The 14,852-nt window shown below is 44.2% G+C and overlaps 2 protein-coding genes across 3 annotated transcripts; one reads left to right on the top strand and one right to left on the bottom strand.

Annotated features, from left to right (window-relative positions):
- Positions 1–1,481: 1,481 nt before the first annotated feature.
- On the top strand, positions 1,482–6,897 carry rapsn (receptor-associated protein of the synapse, 43kD). 2 transcript variants are annotated; one of them, XM_053885545.1, is made up of 8 exons: positions 1,482–1,706; positions 2,069–2,407; positions 3,823–3,981; positions 6,076–6,174; positions 6,246–6,368; positions 6,426–6,479; positions 6,545–6,744; positions 6,825–6,897. In XM_053885545.1, the coding sequence occupies exons 1-8, from the start codon at positions 1,482–1,484 to the stop codon at positions 6,895–6,897; spliced, it is 1,272 nt and encodes a 423-aa protein (XP_053741520.1). The 2 variants fall into 2 exon arrangements, with proteins under 2 accessions (XP_053741520.1, XP_053741521.1); XM_053885546.1 differs by lacking the exons at positions 6,246–6,368; positions 6,426–6,479 and having other exon boundaries at positions 1,515–1,706.
- Positions 6,898–7,398: 501 nt separating this feature from the next.
- Positions 7,399–13,620, bottom strand: ighmbp2 (immunoglobulin mu DNA binding protein 2). The gene is made up of 16 exons (XM_053885544.1): positions 13,452–13,620; positions 13,124–13,206; positions 12,721–12,890; positions 12,443–12,638; positions 12,276–12,373; positions 11,988–12,151; positions 11,675–11,875; positions 11,447–11,594; positions 11,197–11,371; positions 10,925–11,107; positions 10,391–10,509; positions 10,215–10,309; positions 9,703–9,826; positions 8,824–9,633; positions 8,557–8,756; positions 7,399–8,495 (listed from the first exon to the last, which is right to left on the bottom strand). Exons 2-16 carry the CDS (start codon positions 13,198–13,200, stop codon positions 8,298–8,300), a joined length of 2,958 nt encoding a protein of 985 aa, XP_053741519.1. The 5' UTR covers positions 13,201–13,206; positions 13,452–13,620; the 3' UTR covers positions 7,399–8,297.
- Between the last annotated feature and the right edge of the window lie 1,232 nt (positions 13,621–14,852).

Raw genomic sequence — 14,852 nt, 5'->3', positions numbered from 1 at the left:
GTGAGTTAGTGAGTTATTCTATTTTGTTCTTTCATTGTGTGGTTCATCTATCACTATTGATGAGAATATCTACTGGCAACACCACCTAGCCCAAGACTGAGACTCAATATCTTGTTGAGATCAACCCCGAGACCAAACTGAATAAAGAAGCATAGGTCTATGAGTCATATACTGTAGACACACACTTGAGTATTTCTAACTGTAGAAGAAACACTAGTCATTTATTTCAGTCTTCGTCTCGATTCAGGACTTGGACGTCAGAAAACTAATGTAGATAATTTCAAAACTCTCAAGAAATGAAAATGAAAGAACCGTGACATGTTAAACTCAAGCTATATTACAGTCCTCGCCTCTCTACCGACGTGACCTCTGGCCCTTGTTATGAACTCCCACTGCTCTGTAGAGATCACGTCAGCCAAAATGAGGACCAAACCCAATGGTAAGGTAAAAGCTATTTGTCATCGTTTTAAAATGACCAATTCATTCTATGATGCCTCTTTGAATTGCACCGGTCGTGCGTTTTGTGAATGAAAGCGAGGTCGAGGTCTGCCTGTGTCCTTGGGGGATAAGAGGAGAGTTGAAGGAGAGAAAGCGACTACAGGAAGGCCGTAACTTTGATCCCATTGATGTGTTGTAGGAGGCTGTGCAGCTGACACCCAAGCCCGGTAACATGTCAGACTTTGTGAACTATTCTAAGCATCAGTTGCTGACGCTAAGATGGGGGACGCAGTGGACTGGGTGAGGGGAGGGGGACTGCAGACATATGTGCACCTCTATAAGAACCTCTTTTGGATGCATGATCAGCGTCCGAAACTCATGTTGGGTACTGTCACTCTGATAAACAGCTCCCTGCCCACACCCCTGCCCCTGCTCTGACAGCAAAGTGTAACCAAGGGTCTGCAGGGTGGGAGGCCTTCTGATGTTTACTCCTGTTCATACGCTGTGTAATTTACAGTGAAGGTAGATTGCGAGGAGCTTTACTGACCTTGGGACCGTTTGCTGAGGACGGAACAGAATTCCTGAAGGGACACATGGTCCGGAGTGACAAGACCATCTGCTGTAGAGCCAGCGCTAGCAGGAAGGTGGAGGGGGTTGGACAGAGAATTCCTAACGCTGGGGTGTGGAGGGAGTAGATATTCTGGGATATCACTGCGAGCGCTCCGCTGGGAAACATGTTTCTTCAGTGTCATTCTGAAGGAAATCAGAAAACTGATTTTTGATGCCAAGTGCTGAGAGTGCAAGCGCGTACTGGGACGATAGGTTTCTGGACGCTATGGTTATAATGGTCCTGTGGTGCGGCCGTTTTACTTCGCTGGATCTAGTTTCCTCTCCATCCAAGCGGAGCTGGAGCTGAGACTTGGATTCGTAAGGCCTCCTGGCAGCGACCTCTTAGAGGATCATCTTCAGGGGATCTTTGTTGGAGTTGTGCGTTGCCTGGCCGGGATCTACTTTCGTGCACTGAAGTCGCATGGCCTAAACGAATGAATATTTTTATGAGGCTCCTTGTGTCAGAGATGGGCCAGGACCAAACCAAGCAGCAGATTGAGAAAGGCCTGAAGTTGTATCAGTCCAACCAGACGGACAGAGCTCTGCACGTCTGGACTAAAGTGTTGGAGAAAACTTCCGATCCTGGGGGGAAGTTCCGGGTTTTAGGGTGTTTGATAACGGCGCACTCTGAGATGGGAAAATACAAGGACATGCTCAGGGTAAGTGTTCAAAACCACACACACTTGTGTTTACTTATGGTCTCATGAGTGCAGTGGAGTTTAACTTCAGGATTCGATACTTAAGAACTTGTCTTACATAACCTGCTCAAGAGGAATTTCGATCTAAATCATCTCCTCGGGTTTTTATTTTCATCAGAGCATTCTTTAAACCTGCTTCAATGTGAAGCGCTCACTCGATCCTGAGTAAATAAGTGACCTGCAACCTGAGTGTCAGTGTTTTATGTCTTGTTGACATAATGAGACCTTCTGGAGCAGCACTCTTCAGATTTCTTCTGACTTGAGTCTAACATTCATTCGGTGCCTATGACTATCGTGATAACATACCTGCTCCCCCGCTGCAGTACGCCCTCGAACAAATCGACACCGCCCGGGAGATGGAGGACCCGGACTACCTGACCGAGGGATACCTGAACTTGGCCAGGAGCAACGAGAAGTTGTGCGACTTTCAGAAGACGGTGTCCTACTGCAAGACCTGTTTGAACATGCAGGGCACCACGGTCAGCCTGCAGCTCAACGGCCAGGTGTGTCTGAGCATGGGGAACGCCTTCCTGGGTCTCAGCGTCTTCCAGAAGGCCCTGGAGAGCTACGAGAAGGCCCTGAGATACGCACACAACAACGACGACAAGATGCTGGAGTGCAGAGTCTGCTGCAGCCTCGGGAACATCTACATTCAGCTCAAGGTAAAGATCTGTAGTCATGTGGCCAGAGCCATTTAAGGAATTACAGAAGGTCACTCATGCTAACCTAAGAAGAGACAACATTCTATCACACCTACATAAGTTTAAAGCCGATGACAGTCAAGAGATTAACTACCTCTCTGTAACTTTCTTAGTGGATGCCTCAGTAGGTCCTCAAAAGTAAAGTGACAAGACAGGTTAAAAGAATAATCATTGTTGAAGACCTGTAGTCAAGCTGTTGTGGATTGTTGAAGGCAAGTGACAAGACATTCAGATGCATAAAAGGCAATTTAAATCAGTGAAGAGTGATTTGTGACATTTGTTTACATATAACTTCAGTCACTACTTCTCCAAGACGCATGTTTGACTAACATTTGCTAGGATGCTTGAGCTGAGACAGGAGGCTAAAATATAGACTTTTGAACTCTAGTGTTCTTATTGCACTTTTATTTTGTTTTCTCTGGTCATGGTTTGTAAAAGCAAAGAACAAAGGCATTGACTTATCTTCTTATACTTCTGCCTGTAGGTGTGCTGTTTTCTGTGTTTCCTGATCCTATCACTTACATTTTTAAATATTAATTTAACTTCATTTGAATTGTAACCCAGCTGGCTTTTGAGTTTTAAAAACCAGAGTGCACGTGATGGACTCGAGAGAAGTCAGGTTGTTAATGGAGTCCTCTCTAGTCATAGGTGACGGGTGAAAACAGGATTGCTTTACAATCTCATTCATTACATTTGAAATTAGAAATAAGGGTTGAGGTGCTAGTTGGATTCCGACTTGACTTTCCCTGTGCTTGTGTGGGTTTCCTCCAGTCGCTCTGGCTTCCTTCCGCAGTCGAAACGTCTTCCAATTGTCAGTGGACGTGAGTGTGTGTGCGTGAGTGGTGCCCCTCAGCCTCTTGCCCCAACTAGCTGGGACTGGCTCCATCCCCTTTCCACCCTATGAATAAGTGGTTTAGAAAGCTTTGCTCACTCACACTTGTCCTGGCTTCATTCTCAATCTGTCTCGCTGCATCTAAAGTTCCGATCCACCCATGTGCTAAATCTCCAGATCAAATTGTTATTGCTGAATTGCACGTGCCGCGGTGTCGCAATGGGACTGGATCCCACCAGCGTATTCGACCACGTGTAAACACAGCAGCGCGTCCAAATCAATGTCTTTTAGAGGTTGCTGCCTTGGTGCAGGCTGATGTCCAACAAGACCTGGGTGGGTGGAGCTGCTTGCCAGTAGCATGACACCAGAGATCTTTAAGGCTAATCCCTCAGCTTCCCTGCCAGGATTGGTTTCAATGACATTGTGAGGAGGAGGCATGCGAGGAACGCGCTCACATGTCATATTATTTTACAGAAAAACTAAAAAAAGACGGTTTGTTGCACAAGCGTACATACATTTGTCGTCTCTGACCTTCCTCCCGCAGGACTATGAGAAAGCCCTCTTCTTCCCCTGTAAAGCAGCAGAGCTGGTCAATGACTACGGGAAAGGTTGGAGCCTCAAGTACCGCGCCATGAGCCAGTACCACATGTCGGTCGCCTACAGGAAACTGGAGCGCCTGCCAGACGCCATGGAATGCTGCGAGGTATTGTTTCATAACCGTCCACTCAGCCACTGTCCTCTGAGACAAACCTGAATGACTTGCAGGGAATGTCTCAGTTTTGCATGCTCGGCCACGGAAGTCTCCGGAGCTGCAGTTACAGTAGACGCCGAGTTGCTGACAGGTGCGGCGGCCAGTTGTTGTGCGGCAGTGGACCTTAGACCCTGACCAAAACATGCTCACGGAGACACTGGTTTAAAGTGTTAATGAAGAGTCTCGCTCAAGTCGGGTCTAATTATGTCCTGCGGGTGAAAAATAACTTGATGTCATTGCCTTGGAGTGCAAGAGTATAGCAACACCATCACAGGAGGCCTGTCATCGCTTCAGATCTGTGTCAGAAGAGAAAAAAAGAGTTCAGACAGACAAAAGCCTTCTGGAAAAGAGACGTTGGAAAATCACATGCAATTTCATTTGAGGTGCAGAAATTCATATTTTTCTTCCCAGTTTAACTTTAAAAAGCAGGGATTGCACATCGACAACAATCCAAACATTTCTTTTTTCCAAGTGTGTTGCAAAACGCCACGGTGCGTTTGAGGTGAATAGGAGTCTGAGCCTGTCGGAATCTCATGTAAGTGAAGTCAGGATCTCACACACGATCAAATTCACCTGAAACCAGCCGTGTCCAGATGAAGTGTCAGTCATTGTATATGACATGGAACGTAATACTCCTCAGCTTACTATCGCCGCCCTTACATAATCAAGGAGGTCCTGCAGGGAGTTATTTATACTCTCATTTGCACTACTCTACGAACCCAAATGATATTTTAGGTTCTAGCTCACAAACGCACTGATAAATCACTAAATACTAGAAATAGGGAAAGCTCAGTCGGTTGCCAGTACAGTAGGAGTGTGTCAGAGCCGGGGGAGGGCGAACTGCGAGACCGTGTTTGAGAGAGGAGCAGTTAGGTGCCTTAATGTGAGGGGTCAATACCTTTACGCCCTCCAGTGAGGGTGAATTCAATTCCACAGTGTCCTGCGGGTCCTGTCGAGCTGAAAGACAGACGGAAAAAGTTTTAGAACGATGGCAAAACTTGATAAATATGCAGAGATAACACGGACAAAAACATGTAATGAAGATGAATCAATGATTAAAAATGAAGCAATAAGGGGGGGGGTATTTAAAAATGTGTTTTTAATTTGGAGATACATTTCACTGAAAGGTGCTTTTCACATCATAAATTTGTGAATTTTTTTATTATGCAAGTTATGCAAAACTTTTTTTTAGTTCTGTTGGAGGGACAAGAAGATAAAATAAATAATTTCAATTGCTGGAAAAAGGGAAGATCTGTTAAAAGCATGTGCTTTAACCGAACAATACATAGATACAGAAATGGAGCTAGACAGACAAATGAAAACAAATAAAACTGGAATTAACAGCATTTTGCCCGGGTCGGTCCGACGGACATGCAAAGATTTTTTTAGCCGATATATAATATCAGCTGGTCCAAGACTGAGGATGAGGACCGGATAGGAGCTGATCTTGTCCTGTAAAACAGTTTGATAGTTCAGGGGATGAGTGACAGCCTTCTGGTACCGTCCACATATCTGTCATGCTTGGCTTGCTCTGCTTGTCCTACCTCTGGTCATCTGCATCAATTGGAGGTACATATACCACTTTGGGAACCACTGGATGGACGGATGGAAGGGAACACAAGTCACAGTCATGGATGAGGTGATAACGGTCTGAGGAGGTGCAGAGCTGTTCCAACAACTGCTGAGGGAGGTGGAAGTTTCTTCCAAAGTGAGCAGCCAGGCAACCTCCACAATGGCCACAGTAGAGCCACTCAGAGTGATCTGAGCCTGGGAGCGACTGTTGCTCTCCAGAGGTCCATGACCATCAGTCTTTTGAGCGCAGAGCACCAGCTAGTTCTTTCTGCAGCAGGTCACCAGTCGCTCCACCTGGAGCTGTTAGGCTGACTCATCTTCATCTGTGAAGCTTGATGGAGCTGCACGTTTTATTTAGGAATTGGTCTTGGTCTCGACTCGGTCTTGTGTTAGGTGGTGTCCACTGCAACACCAAACATGAGTTACGATGACCTTCTGCAGCAGACTGTAAAATCTCTTTTGTCTCCTCCTCAGGAATCGATGAAAATAGCTCTGCAACACGGTGACCGGCCCTTGCAGGCGCTCTGCTTGCTGAACTTCGCAGATATTCACCGCTGCAGGCGTGACGTCGATGTAAGTCTGCGAGGTTGCTTTGCTTTTGACACAAGTTTCCTAAAAAACAGCTCCTGATGTGGCCTCCTCAGAAAGCATTCCCTCGTTACGAGTCTGCCCTGGGCATCATGACTGAGATTGGAAATCGTCTTGGACAAGCACAGGTGTACCTGGGAGTGGCCAAGTGTTGGCTTTTGCAGAAAGAACTTGAAAAGGTGCAGATTATTGACGGTAAATATTCATAGAGTTTCGCTAAGACGCTTGTTTTGCAGGCTCTGGACTCCCTGCAGAGAGCGCAGGAGTTGGCAGATGGAATGGGAAATAAGGTAAGAAAACAAACCGGAGATGTCAGTGTGAGCTGGTGGGTGTCTAAACGTCTCTGCTTGTGAAGCTGTGCACACTCAAGGTGCACTGCCTGAGTGAAGGAATATACAGACAGCAGGGGAAGCAGGCCGAGCTCCGGGAGCAGGTGGTGAAGTTCCTGCAGTGTGTGGAGGAGCTGGAGCTCTACTGCGGCATGTGCGGCGAGTCGCTCGGGGACAGAGACCAAAAGCTGCAGGCCTTACCCTGCTCCCACATCTTCCACCTCAAGTGAGTTCTGTCCGCTCAGCTGGAAGATCATCTGTTAAAATACTGACTTATCGTTGACCATTTGCTGGTTCTGCTGACAGATGTCTGCAGACGAACGGGACTAAAGGTTGTCCCAAATGTTTCAAGTCGTCCATGAAGCCCGGCTTTGTGTGATGGAGAGGCCGTGTTGTAGCTCTGCCAACACACCGTGCTGACTGGTCGAAGGGTTCCTGAAGGATCCCGGTGAAGCAGCCAGCCTCCAGATGTTTGCCATTTGAGGAGCGCTCACTCACCGCTCCCTGCAGATGAAGATGGACTGACGCCAGCGTCCAGTGGTTTGACTCGAGGACTCGAACACAAGCATCTACTCTCATTCACAGGCGGGACATCACTGTTGTGCGACCGAGGCTGACAGGAGCGACGCAAGCTCAAGGGTCCTCTTGATCCTCAGCCTGACATCGTCATGAAGATGGGCCACACACCCAGTTGGAGTGAATGAGCCTCTGTAACTACATATATTTGATTTCATGTTCGATAGTACGAATGGTTGTTCTACGAGGATTTTTCTGTCCAAATTCCATCACCAACTTTTACAAAAGTATCTGTGTTCCATATGCCACACCACACCAAGTCTGAATGAAACATTTGATGTATTTATTTATCATACTGTGTTGTCGACAGCTAACTACAATATCTTAACTGTTTAAAAACTTTGATGTCTTTACAAAGAAAACGGGAATACACAGCTGTTTTGTTCTCCTTACTCTGTGAGATTGAGGAGCCGGATCAACACACATTGTGTTATCGAAAGAAATTCCTATCTTGTAATATTTATTTGTTTCTCATCCTCATGAAAGCTGCAGTTTGTTGCCGGTCGTCTATTGTATTCTGTTTATACTTTATGTTAACTACTTGGTATGACTAGTGGAGATAGTGATGCATGTTCTATTTAAACTCAAGGAATCAAAGTTCTCTTTCTAGATCAAATTTGTGTATTTAATATTGTTACATCCAGCTAAAAATATTGATATACATATATATTTTAAAAAATCAGTTAATTTGTGTTTCTCAATTTAAATTTGGAGTTTGTTTTACATATTTAAATGATTACATTTGACTCAGCAGGTCACTAGAGTGTACGTGACGCTTCATATTCTTGATGTTCTGTCCAGGTGGGAACGACAGAAGCATGCGAGGCAAACTAAAAACACAGTCGTTCACAGCATTACCATAAACATCAGCTGCTTTTTGACACCATCGATGTAAACATTTCAAACTACTTGTTAAATGCAATTTTATAACATGACACTGAACCGCACAAGCACTTGTATGTTTCCTATTGTAAGGTGTAATTAAACCTAAAAATAGATGCTGTTGTGTTTGCCATCTTTCCTCCTGGTCCTAACAGAGGATGAGGCTTGTATCAACTGCTACACAGCAGTGTTGCACAGTTTCATCTAAAACCTGAGTCGGGTGTGTCTGAAAGACGGGCACGAATCAAATAAAAATAATAAACAGCTTTCAAATAAAGACAAAAAGGAAGAAACACAGGAAACTCAGAGGTTTATTTGATGCTAATTCTCTTTTTCTTTACTTTTTGTTTTCCGTTGTGAGGCCATGTCTTTCAGCCTGGAGTCCAGCTTCCGCTGCAAATAAGCTTTCTTATTCGGGTCCATGGTCTTGTCTTTGGTGCCGCTGCCCGCGTACAGAACTCCCTCCTTGCTGATTCTCATCCGAGCGTGAGACTTGGCTTTGTCGCCGCAGCCGTGAACCTGGAGGCAGAGAAGACTTTTAACGTTCTCGCACAGTGGTTTGGGTTCTGGGCGTCAGTACCTCTGGGATGTGATGACTGAGGCAAAACTGTCTGTTACAGAAGATGCACAGTTGCCCCAGAGTTAGCACCGAGGCTTTACACTTGAAGAAGCCGCACACGCTGTCGGCCTTCACCACAGCGCTGATGAGAGAGTCAAAGTCATCGTCTGCAGAAGCAGCAGCAGCGATCTCACAGGCTCCTGCTTTGGTTTGCTTCTTTCCTGCTCCAACAGAAGAGCAGCGTGAAAATCAAAAACCCGATTTAAGACGCATAATATGGGTGTGTACCTTTGGCCGAGCCCGCCTTCTTCGACATATTAGCGTGCGATCCATTCTGTTGCTTCTTTTGTCGAGCGTTCTCCTCTCTCTTCTGCTGCTCTCTCCTCATTCTCTCCAAATGTAAACTTTTTAAATCCACCTCAGGTGGACCCGATGGGTCGGGTGGTTGATGTGAGCTGGCGTTCACTTCCTGAGCTACAGCTTCTGCCTCTTCCATGTCGTTCTCTCGTGCTTTGACCTCCTGTGTTTGAGAGCTTGGCTTTCTGGACACCCTGATGCATCTCTCTTTCCCTTCTCCTCTGCTTTCGTGCACAAGCCCCAGCTCCTCAGCGATCTGGTGGACCAGCAGCCGGTCATGAGAGCTGAACGACGAGGGAAACTCCAGCTCACTGAGACTCAAATCTTTCAGGAAGTTCTCAAGCTTCTCCTTGATCTCAGCACGTCTATTTCTGCTTTCTTGTTCATCTTTTACTACCGACTTAATATCTTTATTGGATCCAGATTTACTGCGGTCATCAGGCATTTTCTTCTGATTCATCTTTGGCCTTTTGGTAATCTGGTCAGAACCCTTCTGTCTGGTGGAGGAGCTGCTTGTTTGCTTTTTGTCTTTAACCTCCCGCACGTAATTTTGCGGGACAATGTCTTGGAGGTACTCAAAGGCTGTTCTGACCTCTCCAAACTTGGTCATGTGGCTCACGAGGGATTTCAGGAAACCATGATTCTGTACTGTTTGAGTGTCGCACACGACGGCGACGTGGCGTCTGGCCCGTGTCACCGCCACATTTATTCTTCTGTCTTCTGCCAGAAATCCCACTTCACCTACAACATAACACAGTGGTTACTTTGAATAGTAGAACAAATTGGACACGTAAGCATTGAGATAGGTACCTTTCCTGTTGGAGCGAACTAAAGACAACACAACCGCTTCCTTCTCTCGACCCTGGAATCCATCCACTGACTTGATTTCCATCTCTGGATGCTTTGGAGACAGTTTCTGCCGCAGAAGATCCACCTGTGACGGCACAGACATTAAGGGCTGAACACATCTGCACTTCCATTTCCAAGGTACACAATGCAGTACCCACTGATATTTAATGTTGTTGTCAAGCTACTGAAAATGCCCAGAAATCTGATTAATGCCAAAAATGAATAACTGAATTGAACATTTTGGATTTACTAAAATGTTACACTGAATAGCTGCATGAATAGATGTAACAGAAATTATACATAATTCCATTTTTTTCAAACAGAAAAAAGCACATGACACCCTTAGAAACAATGTTTTTTTATATTATATAATTTAACTTTTCAATAAAAAAAAAAAACAACATTTAAAATTTCAGAATATTGAATTAAACTATGAAAAATTAATTTAAAAAAAAAAGCTGACCACTACTTACTTGTAAATTGTACGGAGCAATAACAGCAATGTCTCTGTCACGTACTCCAGCTTCAGTCAGTGCATTGACATGCAGCTCAACAATATCCACCTCCCCTGGTATGAAAATGTTCATGAAAATGAGCACACAATGAGACAAAATAGATTTGTTTTTTGGAGCAAATCAAATGGACAAACCTTTATTGCCTTTGGACTGTTCATCCACAACCTCCAGTTCGGTCAAGCCGCAACCTGCGGTGTCGATGAGGAGGAGAGGGGTGCTGGTTTCGTCGGTGCTGGTGACTCCTGGAAGATCTCTGAGCACATCCAAACACATGGTCAGGATTATATTAGGAGGACTGGCAACTCAGTGGAGAATCCTCACATGCATTCAGGTATGGAGGCTTCAGCCACAAGCCACAGAGGCAAAATTAAATCCTCCCCACCAGATCCTGGATCGCGACTTGTCCTCCCTAACCCTGCTTCAGGGGTGTGTCTCCTCTATACGTAGCATTTTAACTGAGTACAGGGAGACTGAGCCTCTGCATCTACAGCAAACATCTACCAGCTTTTCTATTAGCAACAAGCCATTGAATTATTTGTGGAATTGATACAACGCAATAACTAAACAAGCTATTTTTAAAGCACAATGATGATAATGTGAACAATAAATGAAAAACTCAGTGCAACCACCGATCAGAAATAGAAGAGTTTACATCCATTAACACTTACTTCAGCAGGTGGTTCTTCACCGAGTCGTGAGCAGTCAGTCGACTCTGGTACATTTCTTTGGAGGCCCATTCCATGATGGCATCATTCATGCGGTACTGCACCGTCAGCATGCGCACCACTGAGTCCCCATACGTCTGGATGAGTCTCTCCATGAGACTAAGAGCTAGACCTTTAGATGCCGCCCTAAAAAGACCAGACAAATTCAAACACATTCAATTGTTATTAGACATCACCAAAGCATATTTGAACCAAAAGAGAAGTACTCTATTTACTTTTGGGACTTGATAGTTGGAGGTAGCTGCTTGTAATCCCCAGACAGGACACACTTCCGCGCTTTCAGGAGAGCAATCCAGCAGCTGCTCTCCAGAGACTGAGCGCACTCGTCTATCACCACCCAGTCAAAATGATCTGCCGGCAGGAACTTCAGAGGGCCATCATCACATGCACCTGAAGAAACAGCCGCATGACTTTCCATTTACTTCCTATTCACACTGCCGACGTGGCTTAGCTGCCTTCTCTAACCTGTGTTGGTCGACAAGACGACGTCGGCACTTTTCAGAATGTGTCCAATGGCTGTGGCTTCTCTGTTTTTCAGTTCTTTTCTGAGTTCTCCAACTTCTCTTTTGTAATTCCCCCGCTCTCCTCTGTCATGCACCTTCTTCATCCCCATCTTATATGGTGAAAATACACATACATCACTGTGCTATTTAGAAATAGTTGATGTAATGAGGAGGGAATGAAGCTACTTACAAAAGCCTTATCTATGTCTTTGCGGATGTCAGCGATGATGTTCGCGTTGTCGCTCTTCGCTAGAATGGCATCCAGTGAATGTTTTTGTATGGACTCCAGCAGTCTGGCAGGATGGCCCAGCCGGAGAACCTTGGCCTTGTACCGGGCTAATCTCTCCACTAAATTATCAACAGCCACATTGGAGGGGGCACAGCACAGGACCTGTAAAAAAAACACACAACCCAGATTCTAAAATGAGTCTGTCTCGACTGCACTGATGTAATGACAAATGCGTGCTATAAATAACGGAAGTGTGGTTTCAGATACAAGGCACCTTTTGGCCTTGTTTGACAGCCTGCAGAATGACCTCCACCACAGTGGTGGTTTTCCCTGTCCCCGGGGGTCCGTGGATCACGGCCAGTTCTCTCTGAGCGATAGTGAAGGACACTGCTTCTTTTTGGGACTCATCCAGATTTAAGTTAAAGAACTCCACTTTATCTGTTGTGAAGATAAAAAAAAAATAGTAAACAAATAGTACATCCATACAATGTAAAGGATAAAAAAATGAGGGTCAGGTGGAGGGGGAGTTTAGAAAGTTAAATAAAGGAGGATGTTCACTTACTCGGCTGGGAGTGAGATGAAGGTTTGGAGTCCCCGAAAAGTACGCTGATTACATTTGCTGCTGGTCCATTGTGGTATCCATTCAGCACATTTAACGCTCTGCCAGTGTTGAAGGTCCGAACATTAGTTCAGTAATAAGAGAAAATAAAAACTCTGAGGAGAACTCACTGTTTCATCCTTTTATAGGTCACATCATTTGCCAGCTTTAAAAGACTGTAAAGAGCATCCGCTTCAAAACCGAGTCCATCTTTAGGATCGTCGAAGGCCACACTGATCGATACCTGGGTCACCCTTGTCACTATTCCCGTGCTAATCTGAGAGGTGGCCTTGAAATCCCCGGTGTCATACAAGCCTACGATGTCGCCTGCAATAAAAGACAATTGTATATTATCAAGACAAACAAGGAGCACAAGACTCACACGAGAGGTTCTATGCCGCAGCCGTACCTGGTCCAAAGCTATTGCTTGGAAGAGAAGTGAATCCAAGATGTTTCCTTGGCTCGAAGAGCACCACTGTGCGTCCATACATGCCAGTGGACTGACTCCCAACATGCAGTTTCAACAGACATACGCCTTTGTTTTGAAGTTCCTTTGGGGAGATGTTCTCCTGCCAAACCCTACAAAAGTACACCATTCAACTTTCATCAGCGGCAAGTGACATTTTGACATTTCACATACTGATTATATAAATGCTTTGCAGCCAATAACTGATAAGCATGTAAAAACTAATGTTGATTCTACTTTGCGGAAAATGTGACAATGTTGAGGAGTCTAAATAGGTTTGTTAGACTGAAAGTTGCTGTTTATACAGTAGAGACTCCTCGAAATAAAGTTATATGAGTCCACAAACCTGGTTTCCTCTATTTCAGCCTCTCTCTCCTCTTGCAAGAGCTCAAGAGTCTTTGCCACAAACTGTTCCACCGCCATCGCGAACTAAAAATACATACAAAGGATGAGAATTTAACATTGAATGGATGCTGACAAAAATGCAAATTTAAGGTGGTCTTGTTGTTAATAGAACACAATTGACAGATAAGCACGAAGCTCAATGAGATCCTTAGGGACGACTTTATTGAATATATTTGATGAGAAAAACAGTGACACCATACGACAACATGTATTACTCGTTAGCTTAGCAGTCACAACATACTTTAGCATGCGGTGCGGCTAACACTCACCGGCTAGAGACAGAAGGTGTGACAGACGAACTGATACGAGAACGTTTATCCAAAGCAGCCAGTCATATATACGCATATATTGTGTCGCCAGGTGCCACGGAGATTAGCGATCATACTATCATACAGTATGCCATATGATCGGATCTCTGTCCAAACTACTGTACGCTAACAAGCTTTTATTATGAAAGGTTTTCAGCCGGATGTTGATCATCCAGGAAGGCGTTCCACACAGCGAACCAAAAGCAAGATACCCACAGGTTTAACACATAAAGACAAAATGACTAAGGATTTAGAGCAAAGGATTAAGATTTCCATGGAGCACACTTCAAGATACAATTTACTATACAATTTAAATGGGTCAATTGTTTCAAAAGTCAAAAGGTTTACCTTAAATTTGCTGTTTTATTCTTGATTTCTTTTTATCGTTTTCCTTCTTTTTCTTCTTTGCTATTCTTTTCATCACTGTTATTGCGCGCAAATGTTTTAGTATTTTTGTTTCTTTCAGTTTCTGTCAGTGTTTTTTTCCCCACTAAATAATCCTAGTCTTCAAGGATGAGTTAAGCCATCTAATGCAGTGTTTTTCAACCAGTGTTCCGAAGGACCTAGTGTTATTGTCAGGTGCACAGCAGAAAATACAAATTATTGTCTGCGTTCTGACGTGTCTGTCATTTAAATTTCCCACAAAATGAACGTATTCCTTCTGCAGTTTTAATTATGCACAGTGCTCTAATGAGACGGTCCTCTGAGTTCTCTCCATACCTCTATACCTCAACTGGGATATTGTCAGATTTAGCTGCTTCCTTACTCTTCATCCTCCTCAGCGCTTCCCTCGCTTCCTCCTTCAGCACCCTGAACAGCATGATCAACCGACCATCAAACCACCACATGTCCTCCTTACTCTTAGCCTTTTTGTCTGCTCCCTAAGTACAGTACTCCCTTCATCTTTCCCACACCCTCTCTTAGATACATTTTTGTAATAAAAATGAGCAACCCTTTTCTGCCAAATATCCCCTTGATGAGGTCAGCAGACCATACAGGTGGAGTGGCAGTTAGCATACATATTTTTCAAAAGTTAAATTAAACAGTGAGCCTAAAATATATTGTTATCTTGACTTATTTGAAATTATATTTCACAGAAATATTTTCCCCCCGTATTTAAAAAAAAAAAATTCATTATATATCCTTTTTATCTAGCAAAATTCTTCATTTATTTGTATTCAAATTCTGTCTGTTAAAGTCTGTTAAAGTCTATTATGTACTAATGTATTATTATTATCATTGTTATTATTATAGCAGCAGGACTTCACGCCCAGTGAACAGTTAGTATAGATGTTTTAGATATTATATATATATATATATTAAATCGATAAATAGATCCTATTTTGTTATTCAGTCAAAAGA

This window comes from Synchiropus splendidus, chromosome 14 (assembly GCF_027744825.2).
Source record: "Synchiropus splendidus isolate RoL2022-P1 chromosome 14, RoL_Sspl_1.0, whole genome shotgun sequence".
Taxonomy (NCBI): domain Eukaryota; kingdom Metazoa; phylum Chordata; class Actinopteri; order Syngnathiformes; family Callionymidae; genus Synchiropus; species Synchiropus splendidus.
This window is presented reverse-complemented; position numbering and strand designations above follow the sequence as displayed.

Bases quoted from the DNA above. Each gene is read 5' to 3' on its own strand.
- rapsn (XM_053885545.1), top strand. From the start codon at position 1,482: ATGAATATTTTTATGAGGCTCCTTGTGTCAGAGATGGGCCAGGACCAA. The intron at 1,707-2,068 runs GTAAGTGTTCAA...CCCCCGCTGCAG, and splicing joins AATACAAGGACATGCTCAGG to TACGCCCTCGAACAAATCGA. The intron at 6,480-6,544 runs GTAAGAAAACAA...CTGCTTGTGAAG, and splicing joins CAGATGGAATGGGAAATAAG to CTGTGCACACTCAAGGTGCA.
- ighmbp2 (XM_053885544.1), bottom strand. From the start codon at position 13,200: ATGGCGGTGGAACAGTTTGTGGCAAAGACTCTTGAGCTCTTGCAAGAG. The intron at 9,634-9,702 runs GTACCTATCTCA...GTTATGTTGTAG, and splicing joins AGTTCGCTCCAACAGGAAAG to GTGAAGTGGGATTTCTGGCA. The intron at 8,757-8,823 runs GTACACACCCAT...CTGTTGGAGCAG, and splicing joins GAAGGCGGGCTCGGCCAAAG to GAAAGAAGCAAACCAAAGCA.